General features: G+C 48.2%; 2 protein-coding genes and 1 long non-coding RNA gene across 7 annotated transcripts; 2 read left to right on the top strand and 1 right to left on the bottom strand.

Annotated features, from left to right (window-relative positions):
- Positions 1-13302: 13302 nt before the first annotated feature.
- Positions 13303-13910, bottom strand: LOC112882708 (auxin-responsive protein SAUR36-like). Its single transcript, XM_025947827.1, has one exon. The coding sequence runs from the start codon at positions 13832-13834 to the stop codon at positions 13421-13423; it is 414 nt and encodes a 137-aa protein (XP_025803612.1). The 5' UTR covers positions 13835-13910; the 3' UTR covers positions 13303-13420.
- A 912-nt stretch (positions 13911-14822) lies between these two features.
- On the top strand, positions 14823-15343 carry LOC112882781 (auxin-responsive protein SAUR36-like). Its single transcript, XM_025947927.1, has one exon. It carries the CDS (start codon positions 14889-14891, stop codon positions 15306-15308), a length of 420 nt encoding a protein of 139 aa, XP_025803712.1. The 5' UTR covers positions 14823-14888; the 3' UTR covers positions 15309-15343.
- A 296-nt stretch (positions 15344-15639) lies between these two features.
- LOC112879371 lies at positions 15640-20621 on the top strand. Of its 5 annotated transcripts, none has more exons than XR_003226042.1 (5): positions 15640-15819; positions 16578-16700; positions 19520-19649; positions 19755-19999; positions 20196-20621. It is a non-coding gene; the product is annotated as an uncharacterized LOC112879371 (long non-coding RNA). The 5 variants fall into 5 exon arrangements; XR_003226041.1 differs by having other exon boundaries at positions 19755-20195; positions 20272-20621; XR_003226043.1 differs by having other exon boundaries at positions 16578-16656; positions 19755-20621.
- Positions 20622-20978: the final 357 nt, after the last annotated feature.

The raw sequence follows: 20978 nt of genomic DNA, 5'->3' as shown, positions 1-20978 counted from the left end.
AACTGTGCCATAGCAGCTCGATCGGCCTGTCTGCCTCTCCTCCTGTCTGAGGGTGCTGTCGGACGGTAGACTGGAAACCATGGAACCTCGTCCTGTCTGTAAACTGCACTGACGGGGGACTCAGCTGGCACAATCATAGAACAAATGAAGCTGATCCAGTGAGCATATGGAAACTGACGCACGACACCCGTCCCGTCAGTGATGACATCCTCAATCTCAGCCAAAATGAAGTCAACAATGTCGAACGGCTCGTGAGTAAGGATGTGGAGAAGCAGTAGCTGCTGCAGACCTGTGAACCCCTCTGGGTAGCCACTCTTCGGGAGCAAAGTCCTCCGGAGCGCCATGTGAACTGCATAAGCCTCTGGGGTCAGCAGGCTAGGAACTCTGGCGTAGGAGGCCGGAAAGGGCTGGCGGAAGCACTGTGAGATTGCCTCGTGAGAAGGTGCAATCCCGCCAATCATAGCCCTGCGTGGTGGATCAGCGTCACCGTAGACCATCTCGTGCAGAGAGATGTCAACTAGGTCAACTCCAAGAATCCCTGCAAGTGTCGCTCTGGATAGACCAAAGACCTGGCCTCCAAACATGAAATGTACTGCTCTGCGCTCTGGGGCAATCCATGCTGTGGCATAAAAGACTCTGACCCAATCTTCAATGTATCTGTTGCGCTCAATCGAAAGCAACCTGGACAGTCCCCTGAAATGAGCAAAGTGCTCCCTGACATCGGCTCCCCCTGCAGCTGTCCTCAAATATACCCAGTCAAGTACTCTGTGAGGGAAGATCCTGTGGCCCCGCCTCTGATAGGTCTCGTAGAAACTGGCCTGAAGAAGTGTCCAGATTCTACGATCGACCCTGCTGTCACGTGTCACCGGGAACCACTCCTCCTCCTGTACACTCCACCTGAGCCTCTTGACCTTCGCCGCATTGGCCTTGGTCAAGTTCTGGAGCAGCACACCTGGCTCCAGACGCACGACAGTGTCCATGCGGAACACTGCGCGCTCGGCCGCTAGGGCCTCGGCTCGACGAGCTGCTGCGGCTGCTGCGGTGGACCTGCGAGGCTCCTGTGGCTGGTGGCCTCCTCGCGTCCTCGGTCCGGTGCGACGCTCGGTCGCTGGTGAAGTGTCACCTGCGGGGGACGTCTGTCGGGTGCGGCCAGAACGTCGTAGAGCTGGTGACTGTGTGCCCTGCCCCTATGACTGCTCGGACTGTGCTGTCTCTGTACCAGAATCTGTCTCTGCAGCTGAAAGCGACTGATCAGACTCTGCTGCTGCTGCTGTCGCGGCTCTGGTGGCCCTGGCACCTCGGACTCTGCCCATGCCTCTGCCTCTGCCTCTGGCTGGCGTATCCCGAATCGCGAACGGACGAGCACGGCCTGATGCCTGCTCCTCGGTGGCCTTAGCCACCATCTCGGCCCTCTCGGCCACTCTCGCTGCACGAGTCCGCTTGCGAGCGGGCTCCTCGACCACGATCTCCTTCCCTTTCCTCTTCTCACGGCCCATCACGACGCAGGAAGTAACAAGGATGCGGCGACGCGGTGGCGTGCAGGCGACACAGGATGCACGGCCGGCAAAGTGACGTACGAGCGGTGCTGCGGCGGTGGCGGTGCAATGCAGCGGCGCGTACGGGCGGCGGTGGTGCAATGCGGTTGCGCGTGTGCGGCGCAGAAGGCACGGTGGCGCAGAGGGTGCTGATGCGGTAGCGCACGGGCGGCGAACGGCGGCGGCGTGGCAGCAGTGCAGGCGGCGCGCGGGAATGCACAGGCGGCGGTGAGCGGAGCGGTTGCACGCGCGGCGGACGGCGGTGGCGGCGCGGTTGCGCGCGCGGCGGACGGCGGTGGACGGCGGCCGGCGGCGCAGCACGGTGGTGGAGGCGACGGCGGTGAGAGCGAAGGTGAGGGGGCGGTGAAGACGGAACGACGGCAGAAACGCGAAAGCGAGCGGGTGGCCGTGAGCAGGCAGGAGAGTAATATGACATGTGGACCCCGCAGATTTTCTTATCGCCGGTTGATCCGACGCTTAGGTTTTGAACACCGGTTGATTTCGTCGGTGTAGTTTACCAGGGACTCTGCCAAATCTGCATCTGTACGCCGGTTGAACCGATGCTTCCACAAATGAACTCGTCGGTTGAACGATGCAAATAACAGTTGATTTTCAGGTCAAATTTGTGATCTGTTCACCGGTTGATCCGATGCTGCAAACTTTGTATACACCGGTTGAACGCCTGAAATGACTGAGCTGAAGCTGACACTTAGTAACGCCGGTTAAAGCGATGGGTATAGATCCATTGAACGTCGGTTTAACCGGTGAAACCAAAAACCCTCTCTCAGCTCACTCTTCTATGCTAAGTCCAATGAACTTATAAGATTCAACTAAACTCAAGTTAATGGACTTGCATAGGCGACTTTACCCCTCAAAGTAAATAGGATAGCTTACTAGCTTAAATAATTTTTTTCTTTTCAAAATTAAGGAAAAGTCGCAAGAGAGACAAAGCGCCAAATTAAAATGTATGAACTATGTCGTAGGAATATTGAAGAAGGAAAGCTTCATACTCATCACGACATTGCTCACTAGGCAATAACGCACCTAACACTTTACTCTTTTCACTTCTCATGAATTAAGATCTTGTACGTAAAAACAAGTCTCATTTTCATCAAGTGATCTCCTTTGTGACCCTTACGCATGCAATGATAATGCAAACTACAACCGCATGCGAAAGAAAGGTAAACATGAAGTGCACAACTATATAACAAGAAATGCATAGCGAGAATTCAAATTCTACATGTCAAGTTTGATCCCACGGAAAGCTTCTTCATGATGAGCCTTTCTACAAGCCTAGAGGAAAACAAGTGGACCACCACCTCTAGCTAAACCCTTGCTCATCACTATCTTGCCATAGTTAGACAAGTGTCCTATATGTATGCATTTTTCTATATGACATGGCAACTTACATGACGTTTGCCGCATCTAGCACATTAATCTCATTCCTTAGCCTAACAAACGTACTCTCGTCTAAAGGTTTTGTGAAAATATCCGCCAATTGCTCCTCGGATCTCACACCTTGAAGGGAAATGTCCCCCTTGGCTTCGTGATCACGCAAGAAGTGATGGCGAATATCAATGTGCTTTGTGCGAGAGTGCTGAACCGGATTCTTGGCAATTTTTACGGCACTTTCATTGTCACAAAGGAGTGGTATCCTGTCTAGTTTCACACCAAAGTCCAAAAGGGTTTGCTTCATATATAGAATTTGGGCACAACATGCACCGGCTGCTATATATTCCGCTTCCGCGGTGGACAAAGCCACGGAATTTTGCTTCTTACTCGACCAAGAAACTAGAGAACGCTCAAGCAAGTGGCAACCCCCGGAGGTACTCTTGCGATCCACACGGCTTCCGGCAAAATCTGAATCTGAGTATCCCAAGAGATCTAAGTTAGCGCCTTTGGGGTACCACAAGCCTATGCTAGGAGTGTGTTTGAGATACCGAAGGATCCTATTCACAGCAGAAAGGTGTGATTCCTTAGGGTTAGCTTGAAAACGGGCACACAAGCACACACTAAACATTATATCGGGCCTAGATGCGGTAAGGTAAAGCAAAGACCCTATCATAGAACGATAGAGGGATTGATCAACTGGTTTACCGTCCACATCCAAGTCGAGATGCCCATTTGTAGCCATGGGAGTCTTAATTGGCTTGCATTCATCCATCTTGAACTTCTTCAAGATATCTTTAGTATATTTTTCTTGATAGATGAATGTCCCTTCCTTCATTTGTTTGACTTGAAAACCAAGGAAGAAAGTCAATTCGCCAATCATGGACATCTCGAATTCCCTAGACATCATGGTTGCAAACTCATGGCTTAGTAAATCATTAGTTGAGCCAAAGATAATATCGTCAACATAAATTTGACAAATGAAAAGATCCCCGTTGACATCTTTTGTGAACAAAGTGGTGTCCACCCTCCCGATTTTGAAGCCTTGCATGATTAGGAAGTCACGAAGCCTCTCATACCAAGCCCTTGGAGCTTGTTTGAGCCCGTAGAGTGCCTTGTGCAACCTATAAACATGGTTAGGATTCCTCGGATCTTCAAACCCGGGAGGTTGCTCAACATAAACAAGTTCGTTAATAAAGCCATTTAAGAAAGCACTTTTCACATCCATTTGATATAACTTAATATTATGATGTGAAGAGTAAGCAAGAAGGATGCGGATAGCTTCAAGTCTTGCGACCGGAGCAAAAGTTTCACCAAAATCCAAACCTTCGACTTGAGAAAACCCTTTTGCCACAAGTCTTGCCTTGTTGCGCACCACCACCCCATGTTCATCTTGCTTGTTTCGGAAGACCCACTTTGTGCCGATGATGTTCTTATCTTTCGGAGGAGCTTCGAGGACCCAAACTTCATTGCGGGTGAAATTGTTCAACTCTTCTTGCATGGCCATCACCCAATCCGAGTCCTCAAGTGCTTCCTCTATGCTAGTGGGTTCAATACAAGAAACAAACGAGTGATGTTCGCAAAATGAAGCATACTTAGAGCGAGTTCTTACTCCTTTGGAAGGACTACCAATGATTTGACCAATTGGATGATCCTTGGAGATGCGACCATGCTTCACTAGCGGTATTTGCGTGGATGCTTGTTGGGGTGGATCATGAGTGACTTGTGCTTGTGGTGGAACATTTTGCTCTTCTTGTTCTTGGACTTGGGGTGTTGGCGTTGACACATTTTCTTGAGGTAGTGGATCAACTCTATCTTGATCTTCATCCACTTGGGGTGCCGTGGAGGTGTTTGGCAAAGATGAGGAAGTTCGTCCCCCTTGATCATTGTCTTCATGCACCTCCTCCGGCTTGATATCCCCAATGGACATCTTCTTTAAAGCTTCTTCAATCTCTTCATCCCCTACATTTTCATAGCCAACAACCTCCTCTTGGGAGCCATTAGATTCATCGAACTCCACATCACATGTTTCTTCAACTAACCCGGAGGTTTGATTGATTACTCTATATGCTTTGGAGTTTGATGCATAACCAAGAAAGAAACCTTCATCACATCTACTTTCAAACTTACCGAGCCTTTTCTTCTTATAGATGAAACATTTACAACCAAAGACTCGAAAGTATGATATATTTAGTTTCCTCCCGGTGATGAGCTCATATGGAGTTCTCTTGAGGAGTCGGTGAGGATACACTCGGTTGGATGCATGACACGCCGTATTGATTGCTTCCGCCCAAAACTTCTCGGACGTGCCATAATCATCCAACATTGCTCTTGCAAGGGTGATGAGTGTTTTGTTCTTTCTTTCCACCACTCCATTTTGTTGAGGCGTGTAAGTGGCGGAAAACTCATGTTTGACTCCTTCTTCATCGCACCATTCTTCAATCTTCATATTTTTGAACTCGGTGCCGTTGTCACTCTGAATCTTCACGATTGGGGAATTGTATTCCCTTTGAGCTTTTCTTGCAAATGACTTGAAGATTTCCGGAGTTTCACCCTTATCGCCTAGAAACATGACCCAAGTATAGCGTGAAAAATCATCAACAATTACTAGGCAATAGAGGTTACCACCAATGCTCTTGTATGAAGTTGGACCAAAGAGATCCATGTGTAGTAGTTCGAGCGGCTTGGAGGTAGACAATATCGTCTTGATAGGATGATGTGTTGCAACTTGCTTCCCGGCTTGACTTGCTTTGCATAGCTTATTCTTGTCAAAAGTGACGTCCTTTATGCCGGTGATCATCCCTCTCTTGTGGGTTTTCTTGAGGTTGCTCATGCCAATATGAGCAATTCTTCTATGCCAAAGCCACCCAAGAGACGACTTGGTGAAGAGACAAGTCATGGTGCTTGTTTGCTTTGAAGAGAAATCCACCAAATAGATATTGCCATGCCTAAACCCCGTGAATACCAATGACTTGTCTTTTTCATGAGTCACTACAACACCATTCTTGTCAAAGGCACACGTTAGTCCAAGATCACATAATTGTGCAATAGAAATAAGATTAAAACTAAGTGCTTCTACAAACAAAACATTTGAGATGGATAAATCTTTTGAAATTGCAATTCTAACCAAACCTAAAACTTTCCCCTTTGAGTTATCACCATAAGTGACATGTTCATGATCCGTTGGGTCTTCAAGAGAGGTGAACATGCTATCATTGCCGGTCATGTGTTGAGAGCAACCGCTATCAAGTACCCAATATTTTTCACCGGCTTTGTAGTTCACCTACACACATGAGAATTCATTTTTGAGTTTTAGGAACCCAAACAAGTTTTGGGCCTTGCACATGTGTGACAAGAGCTTTTGGGACCCAAAGTTGCTTGGGGAGCTTCTTCTTCGACTCCTTAGCAATTTTGCCAATGAACTTGGCCTTCACCTTGCCCTTCACTTTACTCAAGAGAAAATAGTTATTTTGGAACATTGATGAGTAATTCTTGGGTAATTTAGGAAGAGGACGTGATGGCAAAGTGCACTCCCTAGTGTGGTGCCCGGTGACTTGGCAATGTTGGCAATATGAACCCACTTCCTTGATGAAGCTTGTCTTGATCTCCGGAGAAGGAGTTGTAGCCATGTTTGGCTCCGGAAATGAACCAAGACCTCTCTTGCCATAGTCACGGGCATTGTTGAAGAGAATCTCCTTGTGGATGTATTCTCCTCTTGAGAGTTTCTCCACACTACTCTTGAGGCTTGCCACTTGATCCATCGATTCCTTTTCCCTAGAAGAGGCAAGCTTGGGCACAACATTAGTGGCATTTGCATCAATGAGTAGGTCATCACATGAAGTAGAAGCGTTGACCTTTTCATGAGCAAATTTCTCAAGACTTGGGTCAATAACTTCATAGGCAAATTCAAGTTCTTGATACTTATGAGCCAACTCCCTATGCTCTTGTTTGAGCTTTTTGTGGCTCTCTTCAACTTGCTTAGCAAGTACAAGTGACTCATTGTGCTTTTTGAACAAGTCATTGTACTTACCAAGTAAGTCGGAGTGGGCAAGCTCTAACTTGGCATGAGTGCTCTCAAGAATTTTGAATTTGCCCTTTTCCCTCTTGATGACGGATGTATACTCATTGATGAGTTTGGTGAATTCATTAGTATCAAACTCTTCATCACTATCATCTTCACTATCTACCTCACATACCTTTGTGTTACCTTTTGCCATGAGGCACATAGGAGGCGGAGGTAGAGGTGGTTCTTCATTGGTGAGGGCGATGGTGACAATGTCTTCTTCATCACTTGAGTCTTCGCTTGATGAGACATCGGTCAACCACCCTTGTTTTTCCACCAAGAAACTTTTCTTGGTGTGCCCTTTCTTCTTTGGGAAGAGCTTGATCTTCTTGTCATGGGTCTTCTTCTTCTCAAATCTCTTGTTTTTGTTCTTTCTTTTCTCTTCTTCATCATCGCTTGAACCATGGCGATGCTTGCTCTTGTTGTCCTTGTTTCTTTTATCCGGCTTGGGACAATTTGGACGGATGTGCCCTTTTTCGCCACAATTGTAGCAAATCTTGTTCTTGACATCCATTGGCCGGAACATTCCCTTTTTGGAGTCAAAGTTGAAACTCTTCTTATTGATCTTCTCATTCAAGCGTGTGAACTTTCTCATCATGAGAACAAGTTCTCCATCATCTTCAACATCGGATGAGCTTTCATGACGATCATCTTCTTCATTACTTGAGCTTGAATCTTGCTTGATCATCTTGAGCTTGCGGGATTTATTTGTCTTGGTCTTTAGAGCAATTGATTTGCTTGAAGTTGGCTCTTCGGACATACCAAGAATGCTCATTTCATGAGCGCGAATTTCCCCCACAAGCTCTTCTACTTCCATTGTGTCAAGGTCCTCCTTTTGAAGCATAGCATTGATGATGTTATACTTGGGCTTCGGGAGGAGCATGAGGATCTTGCGATTGATGGATGCACTGTCAATTTTGGATATTTCAAGTGCATTAATGTCCTTGACAATGACATTCAAGCGAGAATACATATCATTGCAATTTTCATGAGCTAGCATTTTAAAGGAATCATACTTAGCTCTAAACAAGTGATATTTTTGCTCACGAACTTTGGTGGAACCTTCATGAATTTCAATGAGTTCCTTCCAAATATCACTTGCTAGGTCCATGCCATTTACTCTAGCAAAGACCTCCTCACTAATAGCTTCGAAAATTGCATTTCTAGCTTTAGCATTCCATTTTAGTTGTTCGGGGGTGGGAGTTCCGGTAAACCCGACTTTAGTTGCCGACCGCACTTCGGGGGCAATCGCATCAAGATATGCGGCCATGCGAACTTTCCAATAGGCAAAGTTCTTGCCCTCGAAGTGAGGCGGCGAACCACCCATCTTGGCCATAGCTCTAGGCGGTGAAGCCTAATGATCCAAATGAGCAACGAGGCTCTGATACCAATTGAAAGGATTGATGGACCAAGAGGGGGGTGAATTGGGCCTTTTTCAATTTCTAAAACAAGATAAAGCAATCTTAACCTATGCAAAACTAGAAAGGCACCAATTCACCAACCGGGTAACTGAACTACCTACGCAAGCTAGAAAAGATAAAAAGAGATAAAGCCTAGCAAGGTAGAGCAAAGAATGATCCCTATATCAAGCACATGAAAATATTACAAGAAAGATAATGCTTGAATAAGTAAAGTGGACAAGAGACAACCGGATTTTTCCTGTGGTATCGATGTGTTGGCACACACCCCTAATCCACGTTGTGACACTCACAAAGAGTATTGTCACCTCCCAAGTCACCAAGACGAGGGCGCTCACTAAGAGTCTCCGTTCACCATCCCGGTGTGGTGGAGATCAAGCCACGTACAATCTTCTTCTCCGGGCTCCCACAATTCTTGGCAAGCTCCGCGAGAATCACCTCGATCACCAAGATCGCCTAGGTGATGCCAATCACCAAGAGTAACAAGCTAAGGCCTTTCACTTGAGCAAGAACCGATCACCAAGAACGGATGCACACAAGCTTCTCTCTACTCAAGTCCTTAATCTTGCTTCTTGAATGATTGAATGAACAAGTGTGTGAAATGATGAAGCTCAAGGTGGCTCTTGACTATAGTATGAGTGTTTGGATGTTGCCTGGTGTCAAGAGTAGTAGAATGACCCATTGGAGGGGTATATATAGGCAGCTCACACGAATAGAGCCGTTGGAGAAAAAGCTGCCAGAAAACTGCGTAGCGCCGGTTAATCCGACGTCCCTCCAATAGTCATCGTCGGTTTAACCGGTGAATGTAAACTACCCCTTCTGAAAACTAGCCGTTACAGCTTGGGCAGATTGACCGTCGTATCATTGGTTTAACCGGTGAGTGTAGTCATCCATCGATCAACTGAAAAACCAAGTCTCTGGACAACTGCACCGACGTCCAATTTCAAATAACGTCGGTTTAACCGGTGAGTGTAGTTGTCCACTGATCAACTGAAAAACTAAGTCTCTGGACAACTGCACCGACGCCCTATTTCAAATATCGTCGGTTTAACCGGTGTATGGACTTGTCCAGACTCTGCTGACTTTGTTTAACCGACGTATAGAAAAGTTTAAGCGTCGGTTAAACCGGTGTTAAGGATTTTTCCTGATTTCCCTTTTCTGATTTGAGTCTTGAATGAAATCCAAATATTCTTGAGATATAAGTTGAGAACCACTTATTTGAGCTTCTAGAAACCTGAGTGACCATTGTGTGCATCCATTTTCAAATGACCATGTCCATGCTAAAGTTACTAAGCCTAAACCCCTCTTAATACTGCGATCACTACAAAACTATAAAACCTATACTAACCTAAGTGTCCTTCTCAACCTTATGACACTTAGCACTAGAAAGATCCTTAGTCTTGACATATTATTAAGTTGAATGCCGAGATCGCCTTTTTGAATAATGAAAATTAGGGGCCTCTTTTGACATATAACCAAAAGAGCGATAATGATCTATAAAGCTGCACAAACTCATTAGTCACAATAATGGTTGTCATTAATCACCGAAAGATACCTTGAGGGCCAAGATGCTTACAGTTATGGTTCATTTGCGGAGAACTTAGTTGTATGCAAAGGTTTGTTTTAAAAACATTTTCCAAAATGAGTTTTCTAATACCAGGGAGCACACGACGTAGATCCACACAGGATTCAAGTTTTAGACCGCTACCAGACTCCCCGTCCGCCATAGCACACCGCACAACTGCCGGACACTTTCCAAACAACTCACACCAGCCCAACCATTCCCGGAGAGAAACACTAGTTATGTGACCACACCATAACTTGCCCAATACCGTGGGCACGGCTATTCGAATAGATTTTAACTCTGCAGAGGTGTGCAACTTTACCCACAGGTGGGGTACCACAGCACGATCACCTTAGTGTCGGTGCAGATCCCAACAAAGCCATTACCCACCTTAGCTAGACCTGACTAGCCACCACGGGATCCATCAAGGGGTCATTCGACCTATCTCCGAGATTTAACCGGGGCATAAGTCACACAGAGCTTATCCCTTCTCCTTGATCACCCGTTGCTCTCAGCTCTCCTGATGGCTATCAGACTAACTAGTGGGATTTATGCTAAGCCGTTGCCCATACAACGGTCAAGTGGTTTGCACGACAGGAAGCTAGGTGAGATGACACATCAACTCGGTCCTTAGGGGTGACAAGATGGATATCTCCCTTCCTCGCTCAACCACACAGGTACGAGCACACCAACGGCAATTCACACAGAAATGCCATCCATCCCGTCTGACTCATCTTTCAAAACCACATTTTATCCCTTCCCACACGCACACATTTCTTTATAAAACCAGATGGTCAAGGTATGGTTATCACAAATAAGGGTGGCTATCCTACCATGTTTTCAGCAAGCAAAACCATGCAATTTTATAAAACAGGCCACTGGGTTGTGTTTATAAAAACTAGGACAGAAACATGCATCAAAGGGCAGGATTGAACTTGCCATCTTCAAACCCCTACGGGAGGTCCTGATCGAAGCACTGTCCCTCGGGCTCGGAATTGCAGAACTGGTCCTCGTTCGCCTGGTCACAGTCGGGACCCTCCTCGTTCACTCCGTGTCCTAAGACGCAAACAAACAGACACACAATCAAGCGAAAGAACTAAAAGCTTTCATCGTTGAGTTTGAATCGGAAATAATTTAGTTACGGAGTTAGGGGTAATATTTTTGGGTGGTTTCTTAATGGCATGGCTAGAACTATACTAGAAAGGGCGTGTTAAAGTTTCGGGTCGATCGGAGATCGTTTCGCATATAAAATGACGAGGTAAAGAGGGGTTCAGGGGTTAAACAGGGGCCCAGGGGCTCATTTGTAAGTTTTCTAAAAAGAGAGGTGCTTGTTTGTGAATCTTAGAAACATTGGGGGTACGACAGAAAGTATGAGGGGTCTCTTTGAAAATAAATCTACATAGTGGAAGGGTCTTGTTTGGAAAAATAGTAAAGGGGAGGGGCTCTTCCTGCAAAAGTGTACAAAGGGTGGGGGCCCTTAACCGGATAGGGGAAATGGGAGGGGCTTAAGGGCAAAATTGCCCCTTTCTTCCTCCCCTTGCCAGCAGGAAATAGAGAAGGGGAGGGGAGGCTCGGCGCCGGCCAAATCCCGGCGGCCGGGGCTCGGGGGCGGCTCGGGGTTGAGGGGAAAAGGGGGAGGGGAAGGAGGGGGGCCCATTCCTGGCCTCACCTCGGGTGGGGGCGACGTGTGGCGGCCGGCCGACGGGGCGGGCGGCGGCGGGCGGTGCGGCACAGGCGGGCGGCGAGCGCGGCCTGGGGAGAGGGCAGGGGCGGCGGTGGGAGTTGTGGGGGCGGCGGGCTGCGCGGGGGCCTATTTATAGGCGGAAGGAGGCAGTGGGGAAGCCGGGGGTAGGTTAAGGCCGGCGAGCGACGCGGAGCGCCATTAATGGCGTCTGTCCGTTTGCTCGCGTCGTGACGCGGCGTGCGGTGCAAACACAGGACGATGGCGGGGTGTGGCAGCGGCGGGCGGCGCGGCTAGCAACGGGCGGCGCGGCGGGGCGGGACGCGGCAGCAGCAGGCGGTGCGGCGTCGCGGGTCCGGGCGTGCGCGCGTGCACGCACGGCGCGGCGTGGCGCGGGCCAGGGCGAGGGCGCGGGCGTCGGGCGGCGCGGCGCGGCGCACGGCCACGCGTTGCGCGTGCGCGTGCGTCGCGGCACGGCCGGGACAGAGCAGGCGCACGGTCGGCCGGCGTTCGGGCACGCGGCAGGGGAAAAGGAAGGAAAGAGAGAAAGGGAGGAGGGGGAAAGAAGAAAGAAGGAAGGAAGAAGGAAAAAGGGAAGAAAGGAAAAGAAAGAAGGTAAAAGAAAGAGAGATTGAGAAAAAAAATAGGAGAGAGAAAAAGGGAGAAGGAGAAAGAGAGGGAGAGAGAGGGAGGGAGGGGGGGCGCGTCGGCGCCGATCGCGGCGGCGACCGCGGCCGGTCGGCCACGCGCGCGGCATTCGCGCGCTGCGCGAGGAGAAAGGAATCGCGCCGGCACTAATCACGGCGGGCGATCGCGCGTGGGCGGCAGGCCACCGAGCGGCGCGGGATGGGACGGCGACGAGGAAAAAGAGGGTACGGCCATCGGAAAAGGGGCTGGGTCAACAGCTGGAGCCGAGCGTCTGGTCGGTGAAGGGTCCGGGAGGTGATTAGGGTTTCGACGTTTTAAACAAAACATCTTAGCGCGCAATTTAACTTGGTAAATTTTCAGGGTGTCACAGCTAGCGAGTGCCCTTTGCCGAGTGTTACGCTCGGCAAACATTTTGCCGAGTGTTATTGCGTATTTGCCGAGTGTCCGGGACACTCGGCAAAGTGCTGGTATCCGGTAGTGAGGGGTTGTACTTGACATGTAGTTTGAATAAAATTCTGAGCTCATGCTTGCAATATTGGCGTCAGCGTTGCCGGTTTATAAGCTTATGCACGGTTTCTCAGTTTTAGTGGTTCATCTCAGCCTGATTCTGAACATATTTAGGCTGACACTCTTTATGACATTTTTGCACCATGACCACTTGTTTTAGTCAAAACTCAAAAAACCTATTTTCCTTAACCCCAAGTATACGCCAACAGGTTGTTCTCTCCTAAATTTTGTGTGAAAATATGTCACTCTTGGTTATAGAATACACACTTATTCACTATTCTTGTTTTGCAGGTTTCGTATATATTTTCAATTAAAAGCAACACAAAAATAAGAGCTGATTTTTCCTATAGGTATTGGTTTGCTCAGCCCCGATTGATTGCTGACTTAAAAAGGCTTCACATCGCAAATTTTTCAAAGTGGCAGCAAAGAATGATGCCTATCACTTCATTAAGATGTTCCTTCCTTCTAATTGTGTCAGAGTACTACAAATAAAAGAGTAAACTGTAAAAGTGTATTACACTAATAGCCACCTTCCTTCATCGCTTGAAGGATCAGAAGGTTCTGAATAACGCTTCTCTTTGTCGTACTACCTACAGTGATGTTATGCAGCTGCAACTAACAGCAAGCTGCCACATACGGTGCCACACTGCTCGCATGGTGGCACGGCATCGCCATGGTGCTCAGGAACGCCTGCTCTAGCTCGGCAGAGGCGCCTCTCCTGAGCAAGCACATGGCGTACTCCATGACCGCGGCGTCGCAGGGCAGCGTGATCCTGCCGTCGTCGCCGCCCGCGAAGCCGAACTCCTCCTGCGACATCCGCAGGAGCTCCGCGAAGACCGCAGTGCCGAGGAAGGCGAGCGGCACCTCGAACCGCGTCCCGTCGGCGGTGTACACCGTGCAGTGGCCCTTGCTCGCCACAGAGGTGCAGCACTCGTCGGCTTCCTTTGGCCAGGTAAGGCGCTTCCTCCCAAGCGGCGCCATCCTCTGCCACTTCTTGGCCAGCTGAGCGATCCTCTTGGCGCTGATCATGGTTGGTTCTTTGATCCCTTGTCTTTCTTTCTGGACGAGAAGTCGAGAACTGGGGAGCACTTGATCTTGAAGTGCTTTGTTTGTGATGGAATGGGATGGTTGGGCAAGGGACTGCAAGATATATAGCTCACACGGCTGCAGGAATGGGATGGTTGGGCACGGGACAAGGCCACGAGCACGGCGAATGCGATGTTGCAACTTACAAGACGCGTCTGCGAGTACGACTTGGATGCAGTTCTGGTTGGGGCCGAGTGTTTGCCGCGTGCCGGTGCCGGTGCAGGTCGTGGTGTGCGCGAGGACTCCATGTTTGCTGGGGCCAACGTCAAGTGTCAGGCCCAGGCTTGTTCAGCTAGCGGTGTGCAGTTGTGCCATCAGATGTTCAGATCCCCTTGTTTTCGTTCAGACTGAAAACAAGCCTGCATGGGCTGAACGTTTTGGTCAGATGGCAATGGCATGCTTCAAGAAATGCAGGGAACTTGATTACTGGAAGAAGCTGCTGCGAAATCGAGCTCACATGATGTGCTAGTGATCCATCTGCAGACCGCAAATTGAAGACGTGACGTGAAGCTGTCGAGCAAGTTGTTTGGACCGTTGAATAGGCTTAAATCGGTCCCTCAGAAACATTGTGCTGGGCTCAAAAGTTCAGATATCTTAGGATAGGGGACGGACAACCACTGAAAAGAATTGGTACCGACCATTTTGACCCAGTTTACATGTCTTCAAGACACATGAGGCATAGCAGTATGGCTAGCACCCAAATACTGCAGCAAGTGGCTCCATCAAGTGCCAAACAGATGGCCCCATAAAAGTATGATCAAAACCAACACTGCATGTTTCTGAGCTCGTGGCCTTGTCTGTTGTCTCTTGCCAACCTGAGATGATAGCTGCACATGAACTGCAAGCTCTATGTCTCTTTCCTTTCTTCAGTTCTGGCCTATAAATCTATCGCTTCATCAGTCCATCAGCAGGCAAGCACTACACCAAGCAGCTGAACACCACCTGATACAAACTGAAGTTCTCTGAACTTTCTGCCAAGAAAGCAGGAGAAGCAACCATGTTCAGTGCCAAGAGACTTGTTCAAGCCGCCCTGGCGAGGAAGCGGCTCACGTCGACGCCGATGAAAGAGACCGAAGGACCGTGCTGCACGTCGACGTCCGTGGCCGGAAAGGGTCACTGCGTCTTATACTCGGCCGACGGCCGGAGGTTCGAGGTCCCATTGGTGTACCTCGGCACGCCGGTCTTCGCGGAGCTCCTGAACATGGCGCGGGAGGAGTTCGGGTTCACGAGCGACGGTGGCAGGATCAGGCTGCCCTGCGACGCCGCGGTGGTGGAGTACGTGATTTGTTTGCTCAGGCGAGATGCCTCGGAGGAGGTTGTGAGGGCGTTCTTGAGCTCCATGGTCTGGCCTTGCCACACTGTCAACGGCATGGCGCCATCGATGGGACTCATGCGCCACTCAGCTGTTTGTGTATAGCTCATTAATTAGCTCGTGATGTATATTAGGTTCTTGTTTAGGTGGATGTAATCATGTAAAGATTCTGGAATCACAAGAAAATAGTAGAAAAGTTTTTTCGCTTCAACCCTTTTCTAATCTCGTTTGGTTGCAACTGCAAGGTGAAGCATGAAAGAACTTGTCTTCCACACGCAGCAGCTCCGAAATTGTCACCTCCGTAAAATTGGATCCATCTAGGGCCCAGTTACACCGTACGATCAGATTCTCGCGGCCCAGATTCGAGAAGGCCGAGCGGTTCTGGGTCTTTTTGGTGGGACCCGCGTGTCAGCCTGTCTTACCGTTGGGCCCCGGGTGGGACATCCACGGGCGTCCGTTCGTCACGGACGTCTTCCGCTCCTGGCGGCGGCGGCGGCGAAGCCGGCCTGCGCCGTTGAGTCCGCCGCTCCCCCGAGCTTCCCAGTGGCTGTACGTCGGGTGCGAGGCAACATGGCCCGCGTTAGTGCGCCACGCAGCAGGCGGCTTGTCGGCTCCGGTGAGCACTCCAAAATCAAATAGGTTGCCCCAATCATCATATAATAATAGTAGGTAGAAAAATCAGCGAAGTGTGCTCAGATTTACTTGTCCAGACTAGCGCGTGCACGAATCCTTGATTAGCTCGTTGTTAATGCATTAGTGCCATCATTTGTTCATAGCAGCTGGCCGGACGGTGCTACATCTCAGTTTGGATTGGTAGTCTGCTTGTCTTACTGCAGCTCGTAACCACCCATTTAATTGTGTCTTCCTGCAATTACTGTGGATCTTTGGCAAGTTGTGACCTGTGAGTCATGCATGTTTCATCGTGTACGTGACTAGGGTGGTTTGTAGTTTGGACAAGTCCTGAGCTGCTCTGATCATTTGCAGAATTGCAGGACCCCAAGCTCTTGAAATATTTCAGCTTTGCGTTTTCTATTTGAAGGATATGATTTACCCCATAATTTTCTCATCAGTATGTGTGTGCTAATATGTGACTGTTCTCAGTTACTCAGTTATAAAAATGACATTTATTCCCAATTCTTGTCTGCGAGTTGAATATATCTTTCAAATAAAAGCAACACATGATAAGGCGTCTCTAATCTATCCTGGTTGTCTGTGTATGAACCATTTATTATTTGGTAGTGAGTTGTCCAGTATAATTTCAGTAGCATAAGATTAATTCCATTAATCCATGAGCTAGGAAGCCTTGATTGGTTCATAGGAGCTGGCTGGACGGTGCCACATCTAACTTTTACTTGTGGTCTGGTTGTCTTGCAGCATCTCATGTGGCACAGTGGCACCCATTTCTCTGTGTCTTTCCGTCAATTTCCTGTGGGCCTTCGATCAGCTTCGAACAGTACATGGTTCTTTTATCATTGTTCCATTGCTGTGCCTGCGAGTGTAAGGGCTGTACTAGTTTGGACTTCAGATAAATTCTGAGCTCATGCTTGCAAAATTGGCGTCAGGGTTTGTCGGTCTACAAGCTTATGCACAGTTTTCTCAGCCTGATTCTGAACATATTTAGTCTTACACTCTAAAAACTCTTTTACACAGCAACCACTTCTTTTAGTCAAAACCCAAAAACTTATTTTCCTTCACCTTAAGCATATTCCAATTTCCAACGGATCATTCCCTTGGCATTTTCTTTTTGAAGCATACATATTGAAAGCAAGCTTCTCTCCTAAATTGTGTGTGCAAACATGTTCTGTTCACAGTTATACATATATTCATTCTCTGTCCTGTCTCCAAGTGACAATACTCGAGCCAAATCGACCTTATCCTTGCTAGGAGAGAGGATAGACGTGACTGCTTAGATTGTAAGGTGATACCTAGGGAGTGTGTTGTCCCCCAACACAAGCTTGTGGTGGCGGATTTTCGTTTTTGGGTACGTGCCCACCGGGACAAACGTGCCAAGATTGCGAGAACGAAGTGGTGGAAGCTTAGAGGGGAAGAGGCACAAACGTTTAAGGAGAGGATGCTAGGCGAGGGGCCTTGGGAAGAAGGAGCACATGTAAATGATATGTGGCTAAAGATGGCGACATGTGTTCGGAAGGTGGCCTCAGAAATGTTTGGTGTGAGTAGGGGAGGCAAGCAGGAAGTGAAAGAGACTTGGTGGTGGAATGACGAGGTGCAAAGGGCTATTAAGGAGAAGAAGGAGTGTTTCAAACGCCTTCACCTCGACAAGAGCGCAACCAACATCGAGGATTATAGATTAGCGAAGAGGTTTGCAAAGCGAGCTGTAAGTGTAGCGAAAGGTCAGGCTTTTGATGACCTTTATCAACGGCTAGGTACGAAGGAAGGAGAGAAGGACATTTATAGGATCGCTAGGACCCGCGAGAGGAAGACAAGGGACATAAACCAAATCAAATGCATCAAGGATGGGACAGATCGACTTCTGGTGAAGGATGAGGAGATCAAGGACAGATGGCGAGAATACTTCGACAAGTTGTTTAATGGGGAAAATGAGGGTCCTACCTTCGAGTTGGACGACTCATTTGATGATACCAACAGACGCTTTGTGAGGAGGATTCAGGAGGCAGAGATCGGGGAGGCTTTGAAGAGGATGAAGGGAGGTAAAGCGATGGGTCCTGATGGCATCCCCATTGAGGTGTGGAGATGCCTGGGCGAGAGGGCGTAGTATGGTTAACTAAGCTTTTTAACTTAATTTTCCGGTCGAACAATATGCCGGAGGAATGGAGGAGAAGTATATTAGTACCGATCTTCAAGAACAAGGGAGATGTTCAAAGTTGTACTAACTACCGGGGGATTAAGCTGATGAGCCATACGATGAAGCTTTGGGAGAGGATTATCGAGCATCGCCTAAGAAGATTGACAAGGGTGACCCAAAATCAGTTTGAGTTCATGCCTGGGAGGTCGACCATGGAGGCGATTTTCTTAGTACGACAGTTGATGGGGAGATATAGGGAGGAGAAGAAGGACTTACACATGGTCTTTATTGACCTAGAGAAGGCGTATGACAAAGTACCGAGAGACGTCATGTGGTGGGTTTTGGAAAAACAGAAAGTCCCAACTAAGTATATTACCCTCATCAAGGATATGCACAAGGATGCGATGACTTGTGTTCAAACATGTGATGGCGATACCAGTGACTTTCCAATTAAAATAGGACTACATCAGGGGTCAGCATTGAGCCCTTATCTATTTGCTTTGGTGATGGATGAGGTCACAAGGGGCATACAGGGTGATATCCCTTGGTGTATACTCTTTGCTGATGATGTGGTGCTAGTTGACGAGAGTAGGGCAGGGGTTAATATGAAGTTAGAGCTGTGGAGACACACGTTAGAGTCGAGGGGGTTCAGACTGAGTAGGACCAAGACCGAGTATATGATGTGCGACTTTAGCCCGACTAGGCATGAGGATGGGGACGTTAGCCTCGAAGGTCAAGTGGTGGCCAAGAAGGATACTTTTCGGTATCTAGGATCAATGCTTCAGAAAGATGGAGACATTGATGAAGATGTTAGGCATAGAATTTTAGCCGGTTGGTTGAAGTGGCGGCAGGCTTCTGGCGTCCTCTGTGACAAGAAGGTGCCACAGAGTCTAAAAAGTAAGTTCTATAGGACGGCGATTCGCCCGGCGATACTATAGGGTGCTGAATGTTGGCCTACAAAAAGGCGACATGTCCAGCAACTGAGTGTAGCAGAGATGCGTATGCTGCGTTGGTTCTGCGGGCATACAAGAAGGGATAGAGTCCGGAACGAAGAGATTGGAGATAAGGTCGGGGTGGCACCTATCGAGGAGAAGTTGATTTAACATCAGTTGAGATGGTTTGGACATGTACAACGGAGGCTCCCGAGGCGCCGGTGCGTAGTGGAGTTTAAAAGCGGAGCGATAATGTAAAGAGAGGTAGAGGTAGACCTAGACTAACTTGGAATGAGATGGTTAAGAGAGACCTTAAGGAGTGGAATATCGCTAAGGAATTAGCTATGGATAGGAGCGCTTGGAGATTAGCAATTAACGTATCTGAACCGTAACCTTTGTTACTTTTTGTTTAACCCCTGACTCTTCCTTTGTCTTGTGCCCTTTTTATGTTTCTTATTCTTGTTTTCTGTGAGTTGCATCTCTAGCCTACCCCAACTTGCTTGGGACAAAAGGCTAAGTTGTTGTCGTCGTCGTCGTCGTCGTCCTGTCTCCAAGTGTCATATGTATTCTAATTTCTAAATGAAAAGAAACACAAAAGTAAGAGCTGATTTTTCCTGTAGGTGTTGGTTTGCCAGGCTCTGATTCATCTCTGATTAGCAAGAGTAAAAAGGCTTCACATCACCAAATTTTTATAGCAGCAGCAAAGGAATGATGCCTATCAGACTATCAGTTCATTAAGATAGAGAGAATGTACAATTTCCTTCCTTCTAATTATGTCAGAGTACTATACATACAAGAGTACAAAGTGTATTACACTAATAGCCGTAGAATCCTGAATAGGCTGCATGTCTTCAGGAGCTACAAACTGCAAATTGCTGATGCAGCGCCACTGGTGGTAGTGTATAGCTTGAATGCTGGCAAGGAATCACTACGGAGCTCAGGAATGCCTTCTCCACTTCCTCTGATGCATTTCTTCTGAGCAAGCACATCACATACTCCAGCGCAGCTGCGTCACAAGGCAGTGTGATCCTGCCATCCTTTGTGAACCCAAACTCCTCCTGCGACATCCTCAGCAGCTCACTGAAGACCATCGTGCCGAGGTATGCTAATGGGACCTCAAACCTCTTCCCATCTGCCGTGTACACTGCACAGTGGCCCTTGTCTGCAACTGGAGAAGTGGCGCAACATGTGTCGGCATCTCCAGTGTCTGTCTTAACCCTTTGCCACTTCCTCGTCAATTGGGAAAATCTCTTGGAACTGATCATGATTGGTTCTTCTTGGCTTCTTGGTTCTCAGGTATTATGCTCTGAAAGGCTTTGTTTGTGACTTTCGGGTTGTAGTGATGGTGTCTTGCTAACTCCTGTATATATAGGTGTAGAAATGGCCCCTGTGGCCCTGCCTTCGCGCAGCTGTCAGGGGACAAGGCCATGACCTTGCTACATGCATTGTTGGCAGCAAAGGTAGACATTGAGATTCAGATTTGATTTTCCTGGGCCATCACTCGGTGCACCATGAAGGCAAAGATAGTGGACTAGTGGTTGCGCATCAGACACACACTACAGTACAGGCTGCTGAATTGGGCAGAGACATAGTGCAAGAATACTGGTCCATCTTGTATGGAGGTCTTCCATCCGTTTCAGTGTCCTGTATCCAGTGATTTGGAGCTAAGCTGGTCAAACTTTCTCAAAAGCAATCATTCTGAATGATTTTGGGCCCTCTTTAGTTATGTTTCTAGTGTTTTTGTTTTAGAAGGTCTGGTTCTCAGCTCTGAATTGAATGATGCATCGTGCATCAGTCTGGGTTTATTTCAGAAGGTGGCACTCTGGCTACAGGATCAAATTTCCTCGATTAACAACTAATAGTGATTTTATGATGAGTACCTTAAGGATCAGATATGAGCATGCACACAAACTGTGGGCTTAGCACATCCAGTCACTATGATACAGAGGGCTGGTCCATGAACATGCCTGAGATTATCAGCTAGCTCCCAAGTTGCAATTGTAGGTCCATTAGGAAGTAGCAATGAAACTGAGTTCACATGAGATGCCAGTGACCTAACAGACCGCCAATTGAAGGAGT

Source organism: Panicum hallii, chromosome 2 (assembly GCF_002211085.1).
Source record: "Panicum hallii strain FIL2 chromosome 2, PHallii_v3.1, whole genome shotgun sequence".
NCBI lineage: Eukaryota > Viridiplantae > Streptophyta > Magnoliopsida > Poales > Poaceae > Panicum > Panicum hallii.
Note: the sequence above shows the minus strand (reverse complement) of the source record. Positions and strands in the feature narration are given on the sequence as shown.

Coding starts and splice junctions, on each gene's coding strand:
- LOC112882708 (XM_025947827.1), bottom strand. CDS start 13,834: ATGATCAGCGCCAAGAGGATCGCTCAGCTGGCCAAGAAGTGGCAGAGG.
- LOC112882781 (XM_025947927.1), top strand. CDS start 14,889: ATGTTCAGTGCCAAGAGACTTGTTCAAGCCGCCCTGGCGAGGAAGCGG.